Below are 26,543 nucleotides of genomic sequence, written 5' to 3' on the forward strand. Positions count from 1 at the left end.
AAATACCTGAGACTGGTCAATTTATAAATAAAAGAGGTTTAATTGGGTCATGGTTCTTCAGGCTGTACAGGAAGCATGATGCTGGCATCTGCTTAACTTCTGGGGAGGCCTCAGGAAACTTATAATCATGGCAGAAATCAAAGGGGGAGTAGGCATCTCACATGGCCAGAGCAGGGGCAAAAGAGTCAGGAGGAGTTGCTACACACTTTTAAATAACTAGATCTCATGAGAACTCACTCACTATCATGAGGACAGTATCAAGAGGAATGGTACTAAACCATTCATGAGAAATCTGTCCCCCTGATCTAATCACCTCCCACCAGGCCCCATTCCAACATTGAGGATTACAATTCAACATGAGAGCCTTATTAATGTAGCATTTTTTAATTTTTATAGTGAAAGCGTGTACTTTGCTAAAGATAACTGAAATAATAAGGACTTTTAAAATTTATAATAAAATTCAAGAGTATGGGAACATTGGCTTGATAACTTTTTTATTACAGAAATATGAAGCCATCTTTGTCAATCCCAAATAAGTTAACAAAGAAAAAATACCATCTGGAAATAACCACACAACATTGTTTATTCTGTACCTATGTTTTGTGCAATGTTAAACTATAATGACTCTGGAAAAGTATGTGAATTTTTTCTTATTTTTTCTTTGCCTGTTATCCAGATAGGCTAATTTTATCTTCTTAACTGTACATCATACAGTGATACTTGCTTTCCAAGTCATTAACCAATTTTATGAATTTTTACTCAGCCTTTTAAAACTATATCATGTACCATTAGTTCAAAGGTATATAATATTCTGGATCATAATAAATGCATTGAGATAATTATTTTTTTCTGTTCACTTCCATGGGTAGACAGATTTCTTTCATTAAAGTAAAAATACAATGCAAGGTCTTCAGTTTTTACAACATCATCCTTGTAGTATGGGCAGCAGATGGATGCTTCAAATCAGTAAATTATATGAAAGTCTCCAATTTTATTTGATTTCTAAACTATCTACAATTTCTGATGTACATCTGATTCTGACAAATGATATTGGGATGATGCTTAAGGGATATGACGGTAAACTGATTTATCAGAAAACTAAGTAAATCATTTTGCAAAATTACCCTCAGAATTTATGGAAGCCCAACACAATTTAACATATTGACCACAGGTAATAACCTCCTATGGCATATCTTTACATTGTTTTAAAAACTAATTGAAAACGTCTTTCATTCTGTTGCTCTCTCATCTCTTACATGTAGATCACCTTGACCTAGTTCCTTTTAGAGCACCAGGCCAGGAAGACATATATTTCTCCTGATGACTTGTTTTGCCTTCTTTATTCTATAGAAAGATCTGTAACTGGTAGTTTCGCTGTCTTTTTCTTACCTCCTAGGCCTTTGAGAGGTTGTGCTAAGTTATTATAGCTTTTATAAACAGGAAGGTGTTTTTTTATTACATACATAATTTTATTATAAACTTAAAATTTTTTTGGAAGACTTTCTGAAATAGAATGTGTGAATGAAACTTTTCTAACAAAGTGTGTTTTTTGAAATATAACTTTTAAATAATATACAGTATTGCTTTTATATGATTTTGTGTTTGGTTTTAATGCTAAATGTTTATCTGTTTATAAAATGTATTACTCTAGTTTTCTAAATCTCTTCTTTTTGTAGTTTTAAGAAGAACCCCTAATTAAATTGTTTTAACTATTTCTTTTTAAGATTTACCAAGATTATCTTCATAAAACTAGCTGTGTTTCTTTCCGGCAAAATGCACAAACAATTCATAGGAGGTTAGCTCAGGTTATTAATGTTGGTTTTTAAGGCCCTAATTAAACAGAGTAGATATTCACATCACCATCGTAGTGAGTTAAATATGTGCTTCCTCTTGCAATGCAGCAATTTTTGCCACAGACTAATAGGAGAAAGGGGCAGCTCATCTCCTAGAGACCATTTACTGGAAGAAGAAATTTTTGGCTCAGAATCAGCAGCCAGGAGGATTAACTGTTGGCTCTGGTTAGTGACTAGAAAAGAAAACAATATGCCTGTAACAGCTGAGGTTGCTGTTCTTTATCTAGCTGCCATGGGCCCTTATATCTAACACTCTTGCTGCTAGAACTTCGCTGTGAAAGCAGCAGCATCTTTACCAGCCTTTCTCTACCTCTAAATGAAAGGTCGGAAAAGGAAAGCAAGGAAAGGGGAAGGGGAAGCTTTTTGCTGGTAGTGTGCTGATAAAGGGGTCATGTCTAAGGGTAACATTTCCTACTCTATATTCTTCAACAGGTTTTTCCTGAAGTTTTATTATTGGTGGGTTTTTTTATCCTCCAATCATTGAAAATTTTTTAATTTATAACATTATCTTTTAAATTTTCATTTTTATTTAAAACAATTTTTATGGTCAATGCAATCTATAGACGTTATATCAGTTACTTAAAGTAAGTGGCTTAGGATTTCTTTCTTTGCTTGCTTTTTATTTGAACTGTTTCTTATATTTGAATTTTTTAAGTACAACTTTTATGACAATTCTGAAAAACACATTGTATGAAGTGGAATTTACCGCTTATTTGAGACTCCCTTTGCTGGGATATAGACATTTTACTTTTGCAAAGCAAATGGATTTTGCAAGCAAAACCTGCACTCTGCTTATGGCAACATTATTTTTCTTTTCTGTCTTTTCCCTTTTGCCAAACTATCGAACAGTTCAAATGCTTTGGCCTACTTTATCTCAAATATAATTGTGTATGATTTTTCAACAGTTTAACAGAAATATGCTTCTTCCTCTATGGAATATAAATGTTAATACTAGCAGAAGTAATTCATATAGTATGCAATTGATGGTGCCTTGAAGCTGGAGGCTGGAGGATTGCTTGAGGCCAGGAGTTTGAGACTAGCCTAAGCAACACAGCAAGACCTCACCTCTACAAAAAATAAAAATTAGCCAAGCATGGTGGCACATGACTGTAGTTCTAGCTGCTAGGGACTTGAATAATAAAAATTATTTTAATAGAGCTTATAGCCTTTTAGTAAAGAGAATTAAGGGAAAGAAATTTATTTTTGAGAAATAGAGGCATCAGGTAGATTTAGTAATTTTTCTTTTTCTACATTTACATGGGAGCTCTTTATTTCTGGGAATAGCATTCATATTTCATTAAGTGTTAACATTGTAAATTTGGTAACCAGTTCTGACATCAGGATTTCCAAATTCAAGCTTGGCTTTCATTTGTTGTTTAGCTACTCTAAATCCCACCATGTTTTATCTTTGATGTTCTTTGAGACTTCCAGAAGTCTAATTATAGCAAGCAATGTCAAACATCTAGCCCTAATTTTTTAACATTCATTTTATTTTTTCATGATTATTCAAATTATTTTTTAAAATTACTTTAGGAGTACTTTTGAACTTATAAACTTGCAAAACCCTTGCTGTTCTATTCCTGTAAGATTTTCCTTTGTAAATATTTAACTTACATTCAAATAGACTCTTATGACAGTAATAATATAATACTTCTTCCTCCAGCTTTCCTCGCCCTGTGAAGACAACTTGGTTAAATAGAAATGCACCAGCACAAAACAAAGATTCCGTGATTCCTACTCTTGAAAGTGTGGTCTTTGGTATTAACTACACAAAACAGTTATCACCAGATGTAAGAACTGAATATGTTTATAAATCTTCTCCTTATTTTAAAAGAATTGTTTTTAACAATTTTATCTGTGAATGTTATATTTCTTTTTTAAATTATTTCAGCTCAGCAACTTATAGATCTAATTAAATATGATCTTAAAAATTGTTTGGTTCTAATTGTCTGTTATGAAAACTAACATGATACTTCAAAATGTTACCAGATTTAGTGGATAGACATCTGTGACAGCCTGTGCCCTTTAACTTGTTACTGTCACCCCTTGGTCCAACAACTGGTAGAATCATTCCAAAGGAGCCTTTAAAGAACAATTGACAGAGCTGAGACCCAGCGTAGAGTAGCGCAGGCCAGGCGTTGTGGCTCACGCCTGTAATCCCAACACTTTGGAAGGCTTAGCCTGGAGGATTGCTTGAGGCCAAGAGTTTGATACCAGCCTGAGCAACATAGCAAGACCCCACCTCTACAAAAAATAATGGTGGCACATGTCTGTAGTCCCAACTGCTAGGGAGCCTGAGGCAGGTGAATCGCTTGAGCACAGAAGGTTGAGGCTGCAGTGAGCTGCAATCATGTCACTTCACTCCAGCCTGGGTGACAAACTGAGACCCTATATCTAAAAAAAAGAAAATTAAAAAAAAAAAAAAAGAGTGGTACAAGTACAGCTATTATTATAAAAGAAAAGGGGACATACTATAAAAGCTGAATGTCTGTCCTTCAGTCTAAATGTTATATAAATACCATGCTATCAAAAATAATAATTTAATCTACTTGTTATAAAAACCCACTGTAACAGAAATTACTAGGGCCACATTTCATGTTTAAATTTATTGTATAAACAACTCTCAAATATTACCACATTTTTTATATGTATTAGAATAAATTTAGTTGACAGATGGTTAAGTATTTTTTCTTTATTTTTCCAAGTTTCACATGTAACATTTTGTATTACTGACACTCTGTATCCTACATCTGTTTTTTGTTTAGGGTTGTAGCTTCATCATTGCAGACTCCTTCCTGCATCATGCGTATCGTTTTCATTATACACTTTGTGCCACTTTGCTGCTAGCCTTCAAGGGATTGCACAGCTACTTCATTACAGTAACAGAAGAGATTCCTTCTTGTCAGAAACTAGAACTGGGTATGTTAAAAGTAGTGAGACTTATTCTACAGTTCAAATCATTCTCTTCAGTCTTATATTGCTAGCTATCAGCTTTGCCATAGTTTTTCTATACTAAAACTACAGTGTTTGTGTGCTTCACTTCTCTATCAATTCCATCTTTTTCTACCTTGATAATCACTTTTTGCAATTTAAAAGTGTTTTTCAGAATACTAAAAAATAACTTCTTGGTGCTAAATGTGAAATGAGTCTTTTAAAAAAACATGTCAGTAATCTGTTCCTCTTAAAATATAACCCAAAAACATGTTAGAAAGCAAATGTAATTATCTGCAGAATCATAGGAAGGTAAATTAAAGCCATACTTCCAAATATTTTACAGTCTAATCAGATTGTAGGTACTTAGGGCATTTTTGTTTACATTTGATTTTATAATAGTTATCTCAGATCTCAAATTCCTTTTATATTGTTTCAGGGAATAATAACATTACTTAGTATTTTAACATTTTAAAAATCATTGAAATTGTTTTAAAAAATCAAACTTCAGGTTTCATTCAAAAGTAATACCTGTATATATTTGTAGTGCATAATAAAAAATCATATTGCCTTGATTTTGTATGCCATTTGTAGCTTGCAAAATGCTTTTACATACATTATTTCACAGAAGATAAATTATTGGGATTGGCAAAATAAGTTCTTATTCAGACTTTTTATGTCAGTTTTATTAGCTTTTATTTTCAAATATTGGCTAATAGCTTATAAAAATATATTTTAATTTCTTTAGAATATATTGTTTTATAATTGTTTTTTAATAAATCATAAATTGCCTTTTAAAATTTATTGAATCAGTATTCTTACTTTATTCCTTTGTTCCTCAAGGATTTCAGTCTTTTAACAATATTAGTCCACTCCCTAAAGTAGTCACTGTTCCTGAACATAGTTCTTGGGTTTGAGACTTATCAGACTACTTAAAAACTTGTATCGGATTACAGAGGAATTGCAAGAAAGTGTAAGAATTTCTACCCCACTTAAATTCAGCTGTGAGAAAATGCTGGCTATTGTGCCACTATCAGCAACTACTCAAGTGCATTTAATTAATTAATTAAGTCCACTATTCAGTCAGTTCAACTCACACTTTCTTGACTAGACATAGATATCACTAAATTGACTGTTTAGAATTCTTGATTCAGTAATCCTAATGGTTTCATAGATACACAAGCAATAGGAAAATGTGTTTATTCTTTTTTGACCATGTATTCATTCTCAAAACAAAAATGGTGGTGTGGAAAAGACAGTCTTCTGATCATTATTCTCTGAAACAGTGTCTATTTTCCTTGCTACTTTATGTTCTTAGAATTCCTGTTTCCCTTAGGAAAATTCTATAGAAGGCTACTACCTCAAATGTAAATTTTTAAAAATCTTCTCTTTTGAAAATGAATCATTTACATAGAGCTAATTTAGGCTGTCACTTATCCTCAATTAATGGAAAGTTATGTTTCAAATATCTTTATTGGTGGTTTGGAAATCAAAAACAAATTTTAGTTAGTTTTAATGACCAGACCACAAAACTATTATACTACCATATTAATGAAGGACAGAATCATGTGCCTGAAAAACAGTGTGATGAAAAGTAGTGATGTAAAGCTTAAAATCCATGTGTAATGTCATTTCTACAAAAAAACCCAAAAACATGTGTTAATAGCTTTGATGTGGAATACTACAGTAGTTTCAAGGTGGCATTATCTTATGTTCAAGAGTGCACATTTGGAACCGTTTCTGTCACTTACTTACTTTGAGCCTACAAACACAAAGTGGTTTCCATTCACATGGTAAGAAGATTGAAGGGAATCAGATGTGGTACATGTGTCAGGAAGCAAAGGTGAGATTATCCAAAAGAAAAAGGGTGTAAAGGATCTCTAGGAACAATACTTCTTAACAGTGTACTTCCCTTGGGCTTTTAATGAGCACCCCCTGTGTCAGTTACTGTGCTAGGTGCTGAGGAAAGAATAGGTCCCTGCCTTTAAAGAACTTTGACTTCTCCTGTTCCCTCTCCTCTCACAGCAACAGTATTAAGAAATCAGCTCAGCATTGGGATGGGAAGGAGAAATTCACCCAGCAAAATGGGGCTTCAATATATGAGATGGGCTTATAAATTACCTGTATAAGGAAGATATCCATCTGCATGTAATATTAAAGTAGATTTAACATGTAATATTTACAAAGAAAAACATATGAACCACATTTTAACTTAGAAAAAAATCCTCTCTAAAAGGTAGTATGTTTATTGGTAAAATTTATAATTAGTAATTAAATAAAAACATTTCTCCTTTTAAAGGCAAATATTTATTTTAAATAGCTTAGACCAGCAGTCCCCAACCTTTTTGGCACCAGGGACCAGTTTCTTGGAAGACAATTTTTCCACGGATTGGGGGAAGGGATTGTTTTGGGATGAAACTATTCCACCTCAGATCATGAGGCATTAGTTAGATTCTCATAAGGAGCATGCAACCTAGATCCCTCACACGCACAGTTCGCAATAGTGTTCACGCTCCTATGAGAATCTAATGCCACTGCTGATCCCACAGGAGGCAGAGCTCAGGAAGCAGTGCTTGCTCGCCTGCTGCTCACCTCCTGCTGTGCAGTCCAGTTCCTAACAGGCCACAGACAAGTACCAGTCCACAGTCTGGGTGTTGGGGTTAGACAGTGTTAGCAATTATTATTAATTAGTCTAGCTTCAGCATGATCATGTATTCATAAGATTTTCAACTTTTTCTCTGGTGAGGATGGCTTTTATGTCATGTATATTACTTTGGGCTTATAGATGTAATATAGAAAGTATCGTAATAAAAGTGCCCTTATATTTAATTTCAGAAGTTAATTACAGAATGAATGTCAACTTTATTCCAAATTATTTGCTTAAAATATTTTATCAGAAAATAAAATTCTAAAGCAAACCCAGACTTCAGTTTTAAATAAGTATATGATAGAAATAAAATTACTAGTACCTTACACATAGACTTACTTAAAATATATTTCTCAAATGAATGAATGAAATAGCACAATACAGTTTTCATTGTTACTTGAAAAAGTATAGGCATCAACATAAAGCTTAACAGTTTCCTAGGGATTTTTAAAATCAAGATTCATCTTCAGTAAATATTGGTAATATATTGTGGTGTTCTTAAACTTTACGGTTTTTATTTTCCTTTCTCTTTATTGTGAATTTTAGTTTATTCTTGAATGCATCTTGTAAGAAAACATCTAAAAATACTATTAACTTAAAAATAAAAGTATTTGTTACATATTCTAAACTATCAATGTCTTTTATTTTTATTCTAGCAAAATAAAATTGTGAACACTAATATATTTCTATAATGTACTATTGACCAAACACCGCTATATTCACCAGTTTTAATAAGTGGATACAGAGTAGTTCTTGATTAAAGAATATTTCCTTCTATTACTTACCACTTTCATTGAGTTTTCAAATAAGCATATGTTTAAACTTCTTAAACTTGACTATGCTTTGAAAACTTTCCTAAAATATGTTCCCTCTTTTAAAATAATGCCTTGAGTTCCTTTCTGCTTTTTTGCCTTTCTCTTTTCTCCTAGATGAATGATGTACATTTTCTGATGACATATAATTAAATATTGGTTTGGTGCAAGGAGCTCTTACTGAACATGAGAGTCAGGAGTTCTGGAATTAGGTTTGGGCAAGTCACATAGCCTATATGAACCCCAATATCTACACTTGTAACAGCAGGGAGTTAACTCTGAGATCCCTGCCAACCTAAAATTCTGAGTTTAATTAATTAAGACATATTGGATTATGAAATGTTGAGTGGCACATACATTTAAATTAAAAAACCAAAGAAATATATACTTGAATGTACATCATTTGTAATTTTGATAAGCTAATTAACTAACTGCACTATCAGATCAACACTAAGTCTATTATTAACAAGTTGGAAAATTCTAGTAAGTTTTGTTGTGAAAGGAGTATAGTAACTAGTGCTGTGTGCAATCCTTATGACTAGCCAAGGCCAACATGCAGCTCCTATATGAGCGTCTTCTCAGAAGAAAACAGCTACGAACACAGAAAGACAACCATCTAGGTACGTTTACAAATAGCTTAAGTAAATGATCCCTTTTAATTAATTAGTATGAAATTTTGCTTTAAATTAGCATCAGATTTCATAAATATATATTTAATAATGTGGTATGTTTCCACCATTCTGAAGAACTTACCTTTAAAATCAATTTGGTTTGTAGATAAATTTTGGTTAATTTCCTAATTAATTTGTAATATTGAAGTTTTTACTTAAATCTGGAAATGGTAAATGCAAAACTCTCTGGCTTTTTTCATATGTTTTTTAAAGTTTCTATGAAGAGCACTTTTTCAAAACCATGATTATTACTACAATTTGTTGGTTTAATGACATCGCCTTAAATTTGCTCAGTTATTTTATCTTTGGCTAGGCCTAGTGATAATGAAATGTGATTTTAAAACTAAACCAGGCCGGGTGCGGTGACTCACGCCTGTAATCCCAGCACTTTGGGAAGCCAAGGTGGGCAGATCACCTGAGGTCAGAAGTTGGAGACTAGCCTGACCAACATAATGAAACCACGTCTCTACTAAAAATACAAAATTAGCCGGGTGTGGTGGCGCATGTCTGTAATCCCAGCTACTCGGAGGCTGAGGCAGGGGAATTGCTTAAACCTGGGCAGTGGAGATTGCAGTGAGCCGAGATCGTGCCATTGCACTCCAGCCTAGGCAACAAAAGTGAAACTCTGCCTCAAAAAAAACTAAACCTAGTTTTCTGCACTGCAGAAATAGAGAAGAGATGGGAGGCTGAGGCAGGAGAATTGCTTGAACCCAGAAAGTGAAGGTTGCAGTGAGCCAAGATCGTGCCACTGCACTCCAGCCTGGGCAAGAGAGTCAGACTCCCATCTCAAAAAAAAAAAAAAAAAAAAGCTTTAAAAAAAGAAATAGAGAAGAGAAATATCCTATCAGGATCTGGGTTGTGTTGTATGTTTGTTTGTTTGTTTTAGTCAATTTGCATTTATTTTTTGTTATTCTACATTTAAAAAGCAAAATAACATCAAATCACCACTCTCTGGATATGTTATACATGGTAAAGGAAATGTTCTGATCTCATTATTTTATTATACATTTTCATATATATGTTAGACTTTTCTTGAATAGCCATAATTTATTATCTATGAGTATATTGAAAGTTTTCACTTTGCGTTCAGTAAACCATCACAATTTTTAAAAAAATTATGAAAAGCTGTAGGAATCAAAAAGTGAAATAAAATAAGTATTTATTTCCCAATTTTCAGAGGTATGAAATGAAGGAAGTTAAAAAGCCAAAATCTATCTCAACATTTCTCAGGTGAAAACTAACTCAGAAATATTTGAGTTGTGTTAATTTTCACTAAGACTGTTAAGGGAAACTGATTTTCTTGTCAGGAAGGAAAAAGAAGAGTTGAAAATTTATTGTCATTCTTTCTGGAACATAGTATTATATTCTTATATAAAGTTACTGTAAAATTAAAGAATTCATAGTATGAAACTGTGGCCATTTATGACATTTTAGCATTTTTTAGCAATTAAAATATACTTCTAATTTAAACTATTTTATTGCCAGCCTATCAGTTTACATGTGAGCATTCTAAATAATTTTACAGAATGCAGTTTAATGTAATAAGATCTATTTTTTAAAAATGGGCCAGATCTTGGTTGAGTAGAAAAATACTTAATTTTCAAAACTAAAACATAATGAAGTTAGTTAACACTTTTGTTGAGATATCTTTTATCCTTGAACCTAACATTGTATTGCCGTTGTCTGAGCTGTGTTATAAATATTTGTTGAATGAATGGATAGATTTAGAAAATAAATATTAGATACATGTACCCTTTGACCTAGCATCCCCACTTCTGTTCACCTGTATCATAGAAATAGCATACTAGGTAGTATGTAAAGATACAGGTACAAGCATGTTTATTGCAGTATTGTTCTTAGTGGCAAAACAGTATAAACAAAGATCAATGCCCATTATTTGGGCAAAGAGTGGAATACAGAATATATCATGATGCACCCACATCAAGGAATACTGTGTAGTCATCTTAAAAAATGCTTTAGTGCTAGGTACCAGAATACTGTGGGGTAATGCTGAGAGAAAAAAAGCAAGATGCAAAAAATTGTGCAAAATACAATCCTATTTTTATAAAACAGTGACTCCAAAACTCATATGTGTATATGTTTATTTGAAAAATATGGAAGGATATGCTCTAGACTGTAACCTTGGATTAGTAATAAGAGCCAAGCCCCCCCCCAGAAATATATGATAATCATCACATTTATACATTTCTATAAAACTGTATAAATGGATATACAGTATACCCTTGAATAACACCGGAACTGGGGCACTGACCCCTGTACAGTTAAAAATATACCTGTAACTTTTGACTCCTCCAGTACTTACCAACTAATGGCCTACTATTCACTGAAAGCCTTACAGATAACATAAACAGTTGATTAATACATAAAAAGACTAGTATCTACATGTTTTTATGCAATCGTGACATATTCATCTTTCTTAATTTTTTCAATATTTCTAGGCTACATAGTTTGCAAGTTTCATATTCTTTCCAAAATATTTATTGAAAAATACTTGTGTATAAGTGCACCTGCGTAGATCAAACCTATGTTGCTCAAGGGTCTGTTATATATGTCACTTTAAAAAGAAAAAATAATTAAAATAGGATTTTAAACTCCCTTAAAAATCTAAGTGATTTCAAAATTATTTTCAGTTCTAAGATTTTAGAGTTAAATTATGCTTTTAAACATTCTTTAAGATACTGTTTGCATTGAAGTAGCTCTCAGTAGCTATAATGCAAACATACCCATTTATGCAGTTAGTTTCTTCTATGTAAACATTAGAAAAATGTGTCACAACTCTCAAAACCTTATTTTCTAATTTTTAAAAATCAGAGGTAGAATATGTAATTTCTAAGACTAACTTTACTGATTTTTTTTCTGTCACAGGAAAAGATCATGAGTAATGTGAAAACAGATGTTGGCCTATGGGAGTGGTGGTTTTAATGCAGAGTCTGTTGCTGGTTTTTTAGTTTTGGAAAGCCCAATATTAGAAGCCACTGGTTTATCTAACAGTGAAATGATTTGTGAAATCATTGCAAATTTCTTTAGTTACCAACAAGTTGGCCAAATTAGTGATCTATTTTTTGGTATATATCAATATCTAAATACAATTTTACTTGTATATTTTGTGAGTTATGAAATACATGTGTTCCATTGATTTTTAGTTAACAACAGAGTATTTGTTGTTTATGTTACCGGGAGGGGTACAGTGTCCTTGATTCTTGGTGAAGGAAGAATTCAGCCAAGAGACACGCAGCAAGGGTTAAGCAGCAGAATTTATTTAAAGAGACAGTAGTATACTCTGAAAGATAAAGCAGAGCAAGCTTCTGGAGAGAGTGAGCTAGCAGCAGCCAGTGCTGGGGAACTCTATGAAGAATACATGATTATTCATGAAAGGGCATGAGGAGGTGTCACTTGCAGTCATGTTTTAGGTGATCCCCTTGGGCATACATGCTCTGTAGTTGTACATGCTAGTACACATGTTGCTTGTCTCGTTAGCATTTAAAATCTCCACCTAGGGATGTGTTTTTTACTATTATAATGAGCAAAAGACCACTCTAGGGTGAGTTATTGGAGGAGTGTACATGCTTCAGGGTCGCAGGAGCCCAACCACAAGGCCAGGTATAACCAATATAGCCGTTGTCCTTTTTGCTGTCAGTGGGCGACATCTTCAGGACTTCTTTGCCCAGAGGCTCCCTTGCCTGCTCGTATCTGGCCGTCTCCCCACTCTAACAATTATACTGTGGTTGTGTTTTTACCACATAATTGTGATTGCTTTTTTAAACAAATTTAAATGTTTATCATTTTTATCATGTAGTAAACATTCAGTCTGTCTTACAAATTAGTCAGCTGATGAGTGAATTCAGGGATGTTATAGAATGTGTTCTTGCCTTTGTGTGAGAAAGATCAATTAAACTCTTTCACAACAAGATTATGGGAATTTTGTATGATTATAACTATGCTGTTACAGTTCTTTTAAAAGACCTGTTTGATTTCTACTTAAAAATTAAGTGTATGTAAAGATATTTCAGACATTAGTGTAATTCCTCCCTGCCAAAAATAAATAATTTATAAATCTTTTTATTTTGTTAGTTTCTGTTTTTCCTGGTAAATATTATCATTTTAATTGTAAATTTGTGCACCTCTTTATAGATGATTATAGCATACATTAAGTAAATCAGAATTGTATGCAAATATCTGCCTCAGTTTAAGAATATTTTATAGAAAAATAAATGCATTAGGAACTAACTATTAAAGGATCTTGACATTCATTTTTATTAAATAGCCTACACACCAGGTATGTTTTAAATGTTTCAGTGATAAAAATTAATTTTACTTGAGCATTTTAGGAATAGCTTTTGTAAAACACAAGAAAGCAAGGCATATGTATATATAACACAAAATACTAAACTGTACTGGAAATTATAAAATATGAAATACAGTAAAATCTAATTATATAGTTGGTCTTTTCTGTGACACAGTTGTGCAAGTTACTTTATGTATATAGTTAATATTTCCTTGACAGTGTTAACTCTTGTGAAAAATAAAAAATGATATTTATCAGAATGTAGAATTTAATAATCACATTACCTATGTAATTAATATGTTTATGAAAATATGTTACCTTGAAATTTAATTCATTGAATACAGTCCAGATCATTCTTAATTTTCAGTTTTTTATGGGAATTTTATTTTTATAAATTAAATATCTAACATTGGAATATTTCCTCTACTCTTTACTCCTTCCAGAGGAAATGGATGTAGAAGCTCGACTTACTGAACTATGTGAAGAAGTTAAGGTACTTGGATTTTTTAAATTCACATCATCAAGTTATTTGAGTGGTTTCTGTTTCCTATTCTAAATATTTTGTCTATGAAAACTTAAAGTATTTATAGTTCCTAAAATGCAAAGATAAAATGGTTGATCATGGTAGAACCACAACTTAGTTGGTCAAAATTCATTTGGCTTCAGCATGAAGTTAACTTACCTTTTAAAAAGTATATTATTCTTCATATAAATGAAATAGCAAAGATAATTAACTGATCAAACAGTACATTTTCTTCTGTTCACTCACTCAATTTCTGGACACATTTTTAAAACATCACTTAAACTTGTAAAATGATACTCTTTAAAAATGAAAAATTTGTTTTATTTCAGTAGATCAATTTGCTTCTCAGATCGTTTTTTCAGTTCACTCTTGCAATTAAATTGAATATATTTGCCTTTCTTTTTCTGAGAAACTAAATGCTTTAACTATTTAAATGCATGTTTCACTATGCATTCACTCTTGGTCAGCTACATTAATGGAAGAAATCAGAGGTGTGAATCAAACAAAAATATGTATTTGGTTTGGATATACTTTTGGATATAAATTTGAATGAAGGCTAGACCTGTTCAAAAAGGTATTCTCCTTAGAAAATTATGCATACGCAGGATACATCAGTTTTGTATACTGTCCTAGAGGTTTTCTCTGCAGTTCAAGTAAGATATTTTCTTTAAAAAAGTCACTAATGTGCTTATGATAATTGCTCAAAAGAACATTAAACATTTAAAAATAATCTTAAGATGTGTGCAGTTAATATGAAATCATCTGCAGTGTTTCACTGAGCTTTTAAAGAAAATTTGAATAAATATACATATGATACTCCTGTAGATAATCACTAAAAGATATCAAATTTTACTCCAGTCAATCATTTTAATGAGTCCAAACCAAAATCCCACTGGAAATTTAAGCTTGTTTTTAAAATCATTTCAAGAAATGTAAAGATGGCTAAGAAAAACTTTTTTTAAAATAATGTAATTTTTAAATAATACAAATGTAGAAAGACTTGCTCGACTGGATACTAAAATATATGTAAAATAATAAAAATGAAAGGAAATAAGGTAGGATTTCTCTAAAAGAATAAAAAGACAAGTCAGAGGAATTAAACAGCCCTAAAATAGTCACTATTATGTTTAATAACTAAGTATATGATAAAATATTAACATCAGGGTCTATAAATATTGTGGTAAAGTTAACATCATGCCATGCTATAGCAGCAGTTCTAAGTGGACTGAAGACTTAAGTGTCCAAAGAAATTAGGAAGAAAAAAATTACATATATATGTAAATATAAACAATCTGATCTTGGGATATGAAATGACTCCCTCAGTAATTTTTAAAAAGATAAGTTTTTTAAAGACCAATAAAAACCTAAGGGACAAAATAAGACATTGATGATTTGAAATTTCTTTGTAACAAAATATACTATAAATTTGAAAGCAAAGGATAGACTGGAAGAGAATATTTGCAATATTTAAAACAGGCTAATGGTCAGTGCTCACTGTATATAACATGCTCTCATGTATCAATTTTAAAACAACACCCTTGTAAAACAAAAAAAAAAAAAGGATACAATGAGGCAGTGTACAAATAACAAATTCTTAGCAGAATAATTTAGCTCCTGAAATGATACTCATTCTTACTGGAAACCACGGGAATGCAGATTCTAATAGGTTATTTTTTTGCCTATGAAATTTTCAAGAATAAAAGTGACTACTGAGCTTCATTTTTTGTAAGAGTGTAGTGAAACTAGTATCTGCATACCCTGTTGGTGATGGTATAAATTGGCACAGTATTTTTTAACATTAGTGCATTGATGTATTTTTAAAACACTTATATATTGCACAATTATCAAATCTGCACAGCAGTTTTTATTTGATAATCTGTTCTACAAAAATACTCATAAATGTACACACATCATTAATTATTATCAATTCCCATGTAGCCATTTAAAAGCATTAGGTGGATCTCTATGAAATTGTCATGAATTATTTAATTCAGAAAATATTTATTAATCCATGATGCTTGATACTGTTTGCATGCTGAAAACTCTTCAAGATATATTAATTGAAAAAAAGAAAGAAAAATATGAATAATATGATTTCATATAGTATGTTAAAACTAAAAAGCTGTTTGTGTATTTTATTGTGTTTATGTGATTACATATGAAATATTTGAAAGGATATATATATTCCAAGCTTTTAACAGTAATACAGAAAAAAAGTGGCGTGACGAATAAGGTTTGTAAAGGGGAATTTTCTTTATATGCATCTATATTAAATGTTTAAAAATAACATATGTATCCATGTATTGCTATAAATTTTTTAGATATACATATTTAAATTTCAGTATGTAAATGGTTGTCATAAACTTTAACATCAACAACCTATAACATATTATAATGCGTCTTGAGACATGGTGAGATACAAATTCTCATACCTTGTATGTCTTTTTCAGGGATTAGTTTGGCAGTATGTATCCACAGCCAGAAAAAACATCTCCTCTTAGTGTATACCAAAAGCTAAACAGAGTTCATGTGAAGATTCATAATGTTGTAAAAATGTTTAATAAATGCCCAATGGTAGAATAGTTAAACAAATTATGGGATACTTGTAATCTAAGTTGTACAGCCTTGAAAATGATGTTTTTGGCCGGGTGCGGTGGCTCACGCCTGTAATCCCAGCACTTTGGGAAGCCGAAGCGGGCGGATCACCTGAGGTCAGGAGTTGGAGACCAGTCTGGCCAACATGGCGAAACCACATCTCTACTAAAAATACAAAAATTAGCCAGGCATGGTGGCGGGCACCTGCAATCCCAGCTACTTGGGAGGCTGAGTCAGGGAGATTTGCTTGAACCCGGGAGGCAGTGGTTACAGTGAGCCAAGGTCACGCCATTGCACTCCAGCCTGGGCGACAGAGTGAGACTCTGTCTCAAAAAAAAAAAAAAAGATGTTTTAAACAAGTGTTTGATGAAGTAGGAAAATGTTCATACTGTATTATATTCAGTGAAAATTGTATGAAACTATATATTGTTTTAGTTTTTGCTTTATGTATATAATTGAAAAAAACTTGAAGCCGGTACACTAAAATGAACTTTTTTCATCTTTTTTTGTTTTCCCATATTTTCTAAGTAAAGCAGCGTTTTGCAATCAAACAAGATCAGTGAATGTTATGGGAAAATATATATATAAGATAATGTGATTTGAAAAAAACACAAATATAGCCAGACACAGTGACACACACCTGTAGTCCCAGCTACTCAGGAGACTGAGGTGGGAGTACTGCCGGAGTCCAGGAAATGAGACTGTATTCATACCTTTGAATAGCCACTGCACTCCAGCCTGGGCCAAGTAATGAGACCTTGTCTCAAGTTTAAAAAAAGAAAAGAAAAATACACAAATGTAAAGTCTTATTCCTACATTTATATATATAAGAGATCTTGCCAAACTTAATTCTAATTTCCTTTTTTAATATAAAAAAGAATTATATTATTATTTATTTTGGTATTTATTACATGAGATTTATGAAAACCAGAGAAATAATTTATCTGTGCTTCAAGGATGCTTTTCCAACAATGAGAGTACTGAAGTTTTCTCTTTCAGAACTGCGGTATCATGATCCCTAGGGAATAAAATTAATAAGTACTAGGAATCTAGATAACCTTGCTTTCAGGAAGAATAAAAAGAGAGTTGTGTACTTTATTTATTTATTAGCCTGGGTTAAAGGCCAGAGAATTGTTTCTACTTTTGTATAGACTATGCTAAGTAAAGTGTTCATATCTTATACAGTGCTATTTAATTACTCTCAAATACTTACCCAACTCTTCTTTTTCTAAACTCCATTAAAACCCTCCTTGGGGACAATAATAATGCAAGTTTCAGCTTATGTCAGCTTATATTTTAAAGTCCATATTCTTAAAAGAGACATGAAAAACTTGTTAGCTTCATTTCTGCTATATTTATAAAACCATCTCTTGGGAAAAAAACACAGCAGGAAATTCATCATATGTCGATGAATATTTATTCATTATGTCTTGACTGTTAGCTTCCATTCCAGCTTCTGGTATTTATAAACCTTTTCCATAAATTATGGGAGCTCTTTTTCATAAAAATGTAAACACTTTCCATAAATTCTGTAAACATGTAAATGTTTGTTGTGAATTCTGGAAGGTTTTTTTCTTATCTGAAGACTGTACTTCTCATTCACTCATTTATTCACTTAGTAACTATTTATTGAATTGCTACTATGTACCAGTAACTAGAGTCACAAAAGCAAATAGGACATGATCATAATTCCTCCCCTTCTTACTAATTTTGTTTAATTTTTGTTTAGCGTCTTCTCTGAGTTAGGCAAGGTAAATGAAAGTGTGAGTTGGGGAAGAAAAGCCTGCTGAATTGCAGTATTTAAAAAGAAATAAAAATAAACTGAGAGTAACAGTATCATATGTGATAAGCAGCCTTTGGGGATACACACACACATACACATACACAGAAATATATTTTATTTTATTTTTTATTTTTATTATACTTCAAGTTATGGGATACATGTTCAGAACGTGCAGGTTTGTTACATAGGTATACACGTGCTATGGTGGTTTGCTGCACCCATCAACCTGTCGTCTACATTAGGTATTTTTCGTAATGCTATCCTTTCCCTAGCCCCTCACCCCCCGACAGGCCCTGGTGTGTGATGTTCCCCGTCCTGTGTCCATGTGTTCTCATTGTTCAGCTCCCACTTATGAGTGAGAACATGTGGTGTTTGGTTTTCTGTTCCTGTGTTAGTTTGCTGAGAATGATGGTTTCCAGCTTCATCCATATCCCTGCAAAGGACATGAACTTGTCCTTTTTTATGGCTGCATAGTATTCCATGATGTATATGTGCCACATTTTCTTTACCCAGTCTATTGTTGATGGGCATTTGGGTTGGTTCCAAGTCTTTGCTGTTGTGAATAGTGCTTCAGTAAACATACGTGTGCATGTATCTTTATAGTAGCATGATGTATAATCCTTTGGGTATAAACCCAGTAATGGAATTGCTGGGTCAAGTGGTATTTCTGGTTCTATATCCTTAAGGAATTGCCACAGTCTTCCACAATGGTTGAACTAATTTACACTCCCACCAGTAGTGTAAAAGTGTTTCTATTTCTGCACATCCTCTCCAGCATTGGTTGTTTCCTGACTTTTTAATGATCGCCGTTCTGACTGGCATGAGGTGGTATCTCATTGTGGTTTTGATTTACATTTCTCTAGTGACCAGTGATGATAAGCTTTTTTTCATACGTTTGTTGGCCGCATAAATGTCTTCTTTTGAGATGTGTCTGTTCATATCCTTCGTCCACTTTTCAATGGGGTTGTTTTTTTCTGGTAAATTTGTTTAAGTTCCTTGTAGATTCTAGATATTAGCCCTTGTCAGATGGATAGATTGCAAAAATTTTCTCCCATTCTGTAGGTTGCCTGTTCACTCTGATGAGAGTTTCTTCTGCTGTGCAGAAGCTCTTTAGTTTAATTAGATCCCATTTGTCAATTTTGGCTTTTGTTCCCATTGCTTTTGGTGTTTTAGTCATGAAGTCTTTGCCCATCATGCCCGTGTCCTGAATGGCATTGCCTAGGTTTTCTTGTAGAGTTTGTATGGTTTTAGTTCTTACATCTAAGTCTTTAATCCATCCTGAGTTAATTTTGTATAAGGTGTAAGGAAGGGGTACAGTTTCAGTTTTCTGCATATGGCTAGCCAGTTTTCCCAACACCATTTATTAAATAGGGAATCCTTTCCCCATTTTTTTTTTTTTTGGTCAGATTTGTCAAAGATCAGATGGTTGTAGATGTGTGGTGATATTTCTGAGGCCTCTGTTCTGTTCCATTGGTCTATGTATCTGTTTTGCTACCAGTACTATGCTGTTTTGGTTACTGTAGCCTTGCAGTGTAGTTTGAAGTCTGGTAGCGTTATGCCTCCAGCTTTGTTCTTTTTGCTTAGGATTGTCTTGGCTATACGGGCTCTTTTTTGGTTCCATATGAAATTTAAAGTGGTTTTTTCTAATTCTGTGAAGAAAGTCAATAGTATCTTGATGGGGATAGCATTGAATCTATAAATTACTTTGGTCGGTATAGATAGAATATTGATTCTTCCTATCCATGAGCATGGAATGTTTTTCCATTTGTTTGTGTCCTCTCTTACTTCCTTGAGCAGTGGTTTGTATTTCTCCTTGAAGAGGTCCTTCACATCCCTTGCAATTTGGATTCCTAGGTTTTTTATTCTCTTCGTAGCAATTGTGAATGGGAATTCACTCATGATTTGGCTCTCTGTCTATTATTGGTGTATAGGAATGCTTGTGATATTTCCACATTGAGTTTGTATCCTGAGACTTTGCTGAAGTTGCTTATCAGCTTAAGGAGATTTTGGGCTGAGATGATGGGGTTTTCTAAATAGACAATCATGTCATCTGCAAACAGGGACAGTTTGACTTCCTCTCTTCCTATTTGAATACGTTTTATTTCTTTCTCTTGCCAGATTGCCCTGGCCAGTACTTCCAATACTATGTTGAATAGGAGGGGTGAGAGAGGGCATCCTTGTCTTGTGCCAGTTTTCAAAGGGAATGCTTCCAGCTTTTGCCCATTCAGTATGATATTGGCTGTGGGTTTGTCATAAATAGCTCTTATTATTTTGAGATACGTTCCATCAATACCTACTTTATTGAGAGTTCTTAACATGAAGGGATGTTAAATTTTGTCAAAGGCCTTTTCTGCATCTATTGAGATAATCATGTGGTTTATGGATTACATTTATTGATTTGCATATGTTGAACCAGCCTTGCATCTCAGGGATGAAGGCTACTTGACTATGGTGGATAATCTTTTTGATGTGCTGCTGGATTAGGTTTGCCAGTATTTTATTGAGGATTTTCTCATCGATGTTCATCAGAGATGACTTGAAATTTTCTTTTTTTGTTATGTCTCTGCCAGGTTTTGGCATCAGGATGATGCTGGCCTCATAAAATGAGTTAGGCAGGAGTCCCTACTTTTCCATTGTTTGGAATAGTTTCAGAAGGAATGGTACTAGCCCCTCTTTGTACCTCTAGTAGAATTCGGCTGTGAATCTGTCTGGTCCTGGGCTTTTTTTGGTTGGTAGGCTGTAAATTACTGCCTCAATTTCAGACCTTGTTATTGGCCTATTCAGGGATTCGATATCTTCCTGGTTTACTCTTGGGAGGCTGTATGTGTCCAGGAATTTTTCCATTTCTTCCAGATTTTCTAGTTTGTTTGTGTAGAGGTGTTGATAGTATTCTCTGATGGTAGTTTGTATTTCTGTGGGGTCAGTGGTGATATCCCCTTTATCATTTTTTATTGTGTCTATTTGATTCTTCTCTCTTTTCTTCTTTATTAGTCTCGCTAGTGGTCTACCTATTTTGTTAATCTTTTCAAAAAAACCAGCTCCTGGATTCCTTGATTTTCTTAAAGGTTTTTCGTGTCTCTATCTCCTTCAGTTCTGGTCTGATTTTAGTTATTTCTTGTCTTCTGCTAGCTTTTGAATTTGTTTGTTCTTGCTTCTATAATTCTTTTAATTGTGATGTTACAGTGTCCATTTTAGATCTTTTCAGCTTTCTGATGTGGGCATTTAATGCTGTAAATTTCCCTGTTAACACTGCTTTAGCTGTGAACACTGCTTTAGCTGTGTCCCAGAGATTCTGGTACATTGTCTCTTTGTTCTCATTGGTTTCAAAGAACTTCTTTATTTCTGCCTTAATTTCGTTGTTTACCCAGTAGTCATTCAGGAGCAGGTTGTTCAGTTTCCACTTAGTTCTGCAGCTTTGAGTGAGTTTCTTAATCCTGAGTTCTAATTTGATTGCACTGTGGTCTGAGAGACTGTTTATTATGATTTCCATTCTTTTGCATTTGCTGAGGATTTTTTACTTCCAATTATGTAATCGATTTTAGAATAAGTGCTATGTGGCACTGAGAAGAATGTATATTCTGTTGATTTGGGGTGAAGAGTTCTGTAGATGTCTATTAGGTCCACTTGATCCAGAGCTGAATTCAAGTCCTGAATATCCTTGTTAATTGCCTGTCTCGTTGATCTGTCTAATATTGACAGTGGGGTTTTAAAGACTCCTACTATTATTGTGTGGGAGTCTAAGTCTCTTTGTAGGTCTCTAATAACTTGCTTTATGAATCTGGGTTCTCCTGTATTGGTGCATATATATTTAGGATAGTTAGCTCTTCTTGTTGAATTGATCCCTTTACCATTATGTAATGACCCTCTTTGTCTTTTTTTATGTTTGTTGGTTTACAGTCTGTTTTATCAGGCTAGGATTGCATCCCCTGCTGTTTGTTTGTTTGTTTTCCACTTGCTTGGTAAATATTCCTCCATCCCTTTATTTTGAGCCTATATGTGTCTTTGCACATGAGATGGGTCTCTTGAATACAGCACACCAATGGGTCTTGACTCTTTATCCAGTTTGCCAGTCTGTGTTTTTAATTGGGGCATTTAGTCTATTTACATTTAAGGTTAATATTGTTATCTATTAATTTGATGTTGTCATCATGATACTAGCTGGTTATTTTGCCCATTAGTCGATGCTGTTTCTTCATAGTGTCATTGGTCTTTATATTTTGGTGTGTTTTTACAGTGGCTGGTACCGGTTTTCCTTTACATATTTATTGCTTCCTTCAGGAGCTCTTGTGAGGCAGGCCTGGTGACAAAATCCCTCAGCATTTCCTTGTCTGTAAAGGATTTTATTTCTCCTTCACTTAGGAAGCTTTTTGGTTGGATATGAAATTCTGGGTTGAAAATGCTTTTCTTTTGAGAATGTTGAATATTGGCCCCCACTCTCTTCTGGCTTGTAGGATTTCTGCAGAGAGCTGTGCTATTATTCTGCTGGGCTTCCCTTTGTAGGTAACCTGACCTTTCTCTCTGGCTGCCCTTACCATTTTTTCCTTCATTTCAACCTTGGAGAATCTGAAGATTATGTGTTCTTGGGGTTGCTCTTCCCAAGGAGTATTTTAGTGCTGTTCTCTGTATTTCCTGAGTTTGAATGTTGGCCTGTCATGCTAGGTTAGGGGAAGTTCTCCTGGATAAAATCCTGAAGTGTGTTTTCCATTTTGGTTCCATTCTCCCTGTCACTTTCGGGTACACCAATCAATCGTAGGTTTGGTCTTTTCACATAGTCCCACATTTTTTGGAGGCTTTGTTCATTCCTTTTTCAATTCTTTTTTGTCTAATCTTGTCTTCATGCCTTATTTCAGTAAGTTGATCTTCAGTCTCTGATATCCTTTCTTCAGCTTCATCGATTTGGCTATTGATATTTGTGTATGCTTCATGAAGTTCTCGTGTTGTTTTTTCAACTCCATTGGGTCATTTATGTTCCTCTCTAAACTGGTTATTCTTGTTAGCAGTTCCTGTAACCTTTTATCAAGGTTCTTAGCTTCCTTGCATTGGGTTAGGTCATGCTCCTTTAGCTCAGAGGAGTTTGTTATTACCCACCTTCTGAAGCCTACTTCTGTCAATTCGTCAGTCTCACTCTCCGTCCAGTTTTGTGTCCTTGCTGGAGAGGAGTTGCAATCATTTGGAGAAGAGGCATTTTGGTTTTTGGAATTTTCAGCACTTTTGCACTGGTTTTTCCTCATCTTCATGGATTTATCTACCTTTAATCCTTGAGGCTGATGGCCTTTGGATGGCGTTTTTGTGTGGGGGTCCTTTATGTTGATGTCGATGTTTTTGTTTTCTGTTTGTTAGTTTTTCTTCTAACAGTAAGGCCCCTCTGCTGCAGTTCTGTTGCAGTTTATTGGAGGTCCACTCCAGGCCCTGTTTGCCTGGGTATCACCAGTGGAGGCTGCACAACAGCAAAGATGGCTGCCTGCTCCTTCCTCTGGTAGCTTCGTCCCAGAGGCGCACCATCCTGATACCACCTGGAGCTCTCTTGTATGAGGTGTCTGTCGACCCCTGTTGGGAGTTCTGTCCCAGTCAGAAGGCACGGGGGTCAGGGACCCACTTGAGGAGGCAGTCTGTCCCTTAGCATAGCTGGTGCACTGTGCTCAGAGAATCCCTTTTGTCAGGATCAGCTGCTCTCTTTAGAGCCAGCAGGCAGGAATGATTAAATCCGCTGAAGCTGCACCCACAGCTGCCCCTTCCCCCAGGGGCTCTGTCCCAGGGAGATGGGAGTTTATCTGTAAGCCCCTGACTGGGGCTGTTACCCTTCCTTCAGTGATGCCCTTCCCAGTGAGGAGGAATCTAGAGAAGCAGTCTGGCCACAGCTGCTTCGGTGCGCTGTGGTGAGTTCTGCCCAGTCTAAACCTTCCAGCCTCCTTAGCACTGTCAGTGGAAAACCACCTACTAAAGCCTCAGTAATGGCAGACGCCCCTCCCCTACCAAGCTTGATCTTCCCCAGTCGGCTTCAGACTGCTGTGCTGGCAGCGAGAATTTCAAGCCAGTGATTCCTAGCTTGCTGGGCTCCGTGGGAGAGGGACCCGCTGAGAGAGACCACCTGGCTCCCTGGCTTCAGCCTCCTTTGCAGGGGAGTGAACGGTTCTGTCTCGCTGGGGTTCCAGGCACCACTGGGTTATGAAAAAAACTCCTGCAGCTAGCTCAGTGTCTGCCCAAACAGCTGCCCAGTTTTGTGCTTGTAACCCAGGGTCCTGGTGGTACAGGCACATGAGGGAACCTCCTGATCTGCAGATTGCAAAAACTGTGGGGAAAGCATAGTGATCTGGCCGGGTAGCACAGCCCTCATGGCTTTGCTTGGCTTGGGGAGGGAGGTCCCCTGGCTTCTCGTAATGCCCCACCCTGCTTCTACTCACCCTCCGTGGGTTGGACTCACTGTCTAACCAGTGCCAATGTGATGAACTGGGTACCTCAGTTGGAAATGCAGAAATCACCCACCTTCTGCGATGGTGTCACTGGGAGCTGCAGACCGGAGCTGTTCCTATTCGGCCATCTTTGGATCATGTCCTAATAACAGTATTTTATAATAGTTTGTTTACCTGCTTTTCTCCCCTCACTAGACTGTGAACTTCTCATATTAATTTTTGTATCTCTAGAATCTAGGCCATTAGCATTTAAAATATGTTCAATAAATAGCAAGTGAGTGAATTGTTAGAAATGAAAAAAATAAAGTGTTTGACAATTCTGTAAAAGGATTACTCACAAGTGAAGTAGAATCTAAGAACATAGGAGTGAGAGAAAAGGACTATTTCAGAAAGTATCACAATTTTTTCTAAGGAGTCATAGATATTTTAAGTATTTTTTCTTAGCTAATTGAGGAAAAAATCTGAAGAATTTATTATCTTTCAAAACAATTATAACTCTCATTATTTGAGCACTGTGTTTAAAATTCCCAGTATTTTGGTGTTAGAAGCTGATCATTCTCTATAGCATCCTAATTTGTAATTTTAGTTTGCAATTGACATTATTTCAGTTAACAAGACATCTTAGATATTGAAATATTGGTTAAGTTGTTGAAAATTCCTTCAGTAACTATCAGGTAAGTAAAAAACCATTGTCAATTGGTCTTTGTCTCTACACATGTGCATGCACATACAAATGCACATCTCTTTTTTTAAACCACAAATTTGCCTTTGTATTAATATTCTCAATAACATTATATTTAAGTATGTTACATTAAATCTTGGGAAATAGTGAAATTTTTTTTCTTTTCATTTCAGAAAATAGAGAATCCTGATGAACTGGCAGAACTTATAAATATGAATCTTGCGCAACTTTGCTCACTTTTGATGGCTTTATGGGGACAGTTTCTGGAAGTTATAACGCTACACGAAGAACTAAGAATATTATTAGCACAAGAGCACCATACTTTGAGGGTAAGTTAAAGAGAAGTGATTTTAGAGCATTTTAATGAGTATTATTTACCTTTAGAAAATTTTTATGAAAACAAACCTGATTTTTACCTATATATTGATAAATCAGAAAAGAGACATTTGTCATATTGTTATTGTTTGACTTCCAAAATTAATAATAGAATGGAACAATACAGTTAAGCATATGACCTATTTCAATCACAATCCCTGCTGCTAAGAAAAACCACCTAAAAGTAAGTAAAATAGGAAAATATATGATACAGAATAGAATAGGAACCTAAGAATAGGAATTAATAGCCAAGCCTCATTAGGGACAGGAATCAGGAACTAGAGAGCTGTCTCAAACTTATATCTCCCTCTTCTCCTTTTCCTTCCCTTCTTCTACCACTGACCTAATATAGGAATGTGTATTATTAACTTAGCAGGATGGAGGGGGCAGTCCACACATTACACATATATGTTTACTGTAGACCTAGTATGGACATTATGCAGGTATTTCTATGTAATTTTATTGTATAGCATCTCAAGAGGTTTTATGTGTTAAATAACTATCTTTCCATCTTGTTTCCTTATATACTCTGCATGCACCCTGATTTTACTTTACGTCCTAGGAGTTCCTCCAAACGTCATTAATTTTTTTCCTTTTTTAAAGAAATTTTCTTAATTATAAAACATAACACATAAAGTCAGAAAATGCACAAAACAGGCACATTTTATCAAATAATTAAAGCATACACCCTTTCAGTTATTATCCAGATCAAGAAGTAGAACACTCTCAACGCTACAGATGTTCTCTGTGTATCTTTTCCAATTACCATACCCTTCCTAATACTTAGAAGTAATCACTATACTGTCTTTTGTGATGATGAGTTCCTTCCAATTTTAGTTTTATCACCTATGTATGCACACTAAATAGAGGTTGTTTCCACCTGTTATTGAATTCTATATAGATGAAATTGCACAGTAGTATTCTTCTCTATCTTGCTTTTTCGCTCAAGACATTA

General features: G+C 34.4%; 1 protein-coding gene across 26 annotated transcripts in view; it reads left to right on the forward strand.

Moving 5' to 3' along the window:
* FAM135A (family with sequence similarity 135 member A) overlaps positions 1–26,543 on the forward strand; it is a 147,633-nt gene that overhangs the window by 63,811 nt on the left and 57,279 nt on the right. For 15 of the 26 annotated variants that reach the window (XM_034962313.3, XM_003809545.5, XM_014345404.4 and 12 more), the window contains 5 exons: positions 3,517–3,643; positions 4,619–4,772; positions 8,786–8,863; positions 13,664–13,713; positions 25,387–25,542. In XM_034962313.3, coding sequence (XP_034818204.1) covers positions 3,517–3,643; positions 4,619–4,772; positions 8,786–8,863; positions 13,664–13,713; positions 25,387–25,542 — 565 coding nt within the window. The remainder of the gene's footprint in view (positions 1–3,516; positions 3,644–4,618; positions 4,773–8,785; positions 8,864–13,663; positions 13,714–25,386; positions 25,543–26,543) is intronic. The other 11 variants (XM_008961799.5, XM_055113853.2, XM_003809546.6 and 8 more) reach the window with 1 other exon arrangement.

Source organism: Pan paniscus, chromosome 5 (genome assembly GCF_029289425.2).
Source record: "Pan paniscus chromosome 5, NHGRI_mPanPan1-v2.0_pri, whole genome shotgun sequence".
Taxonomy (NCBI): Eukaryota; Metazoa; Chordata; class Mammalia; order Primates; family Hominidae; genus Pan; species Pan paniscus.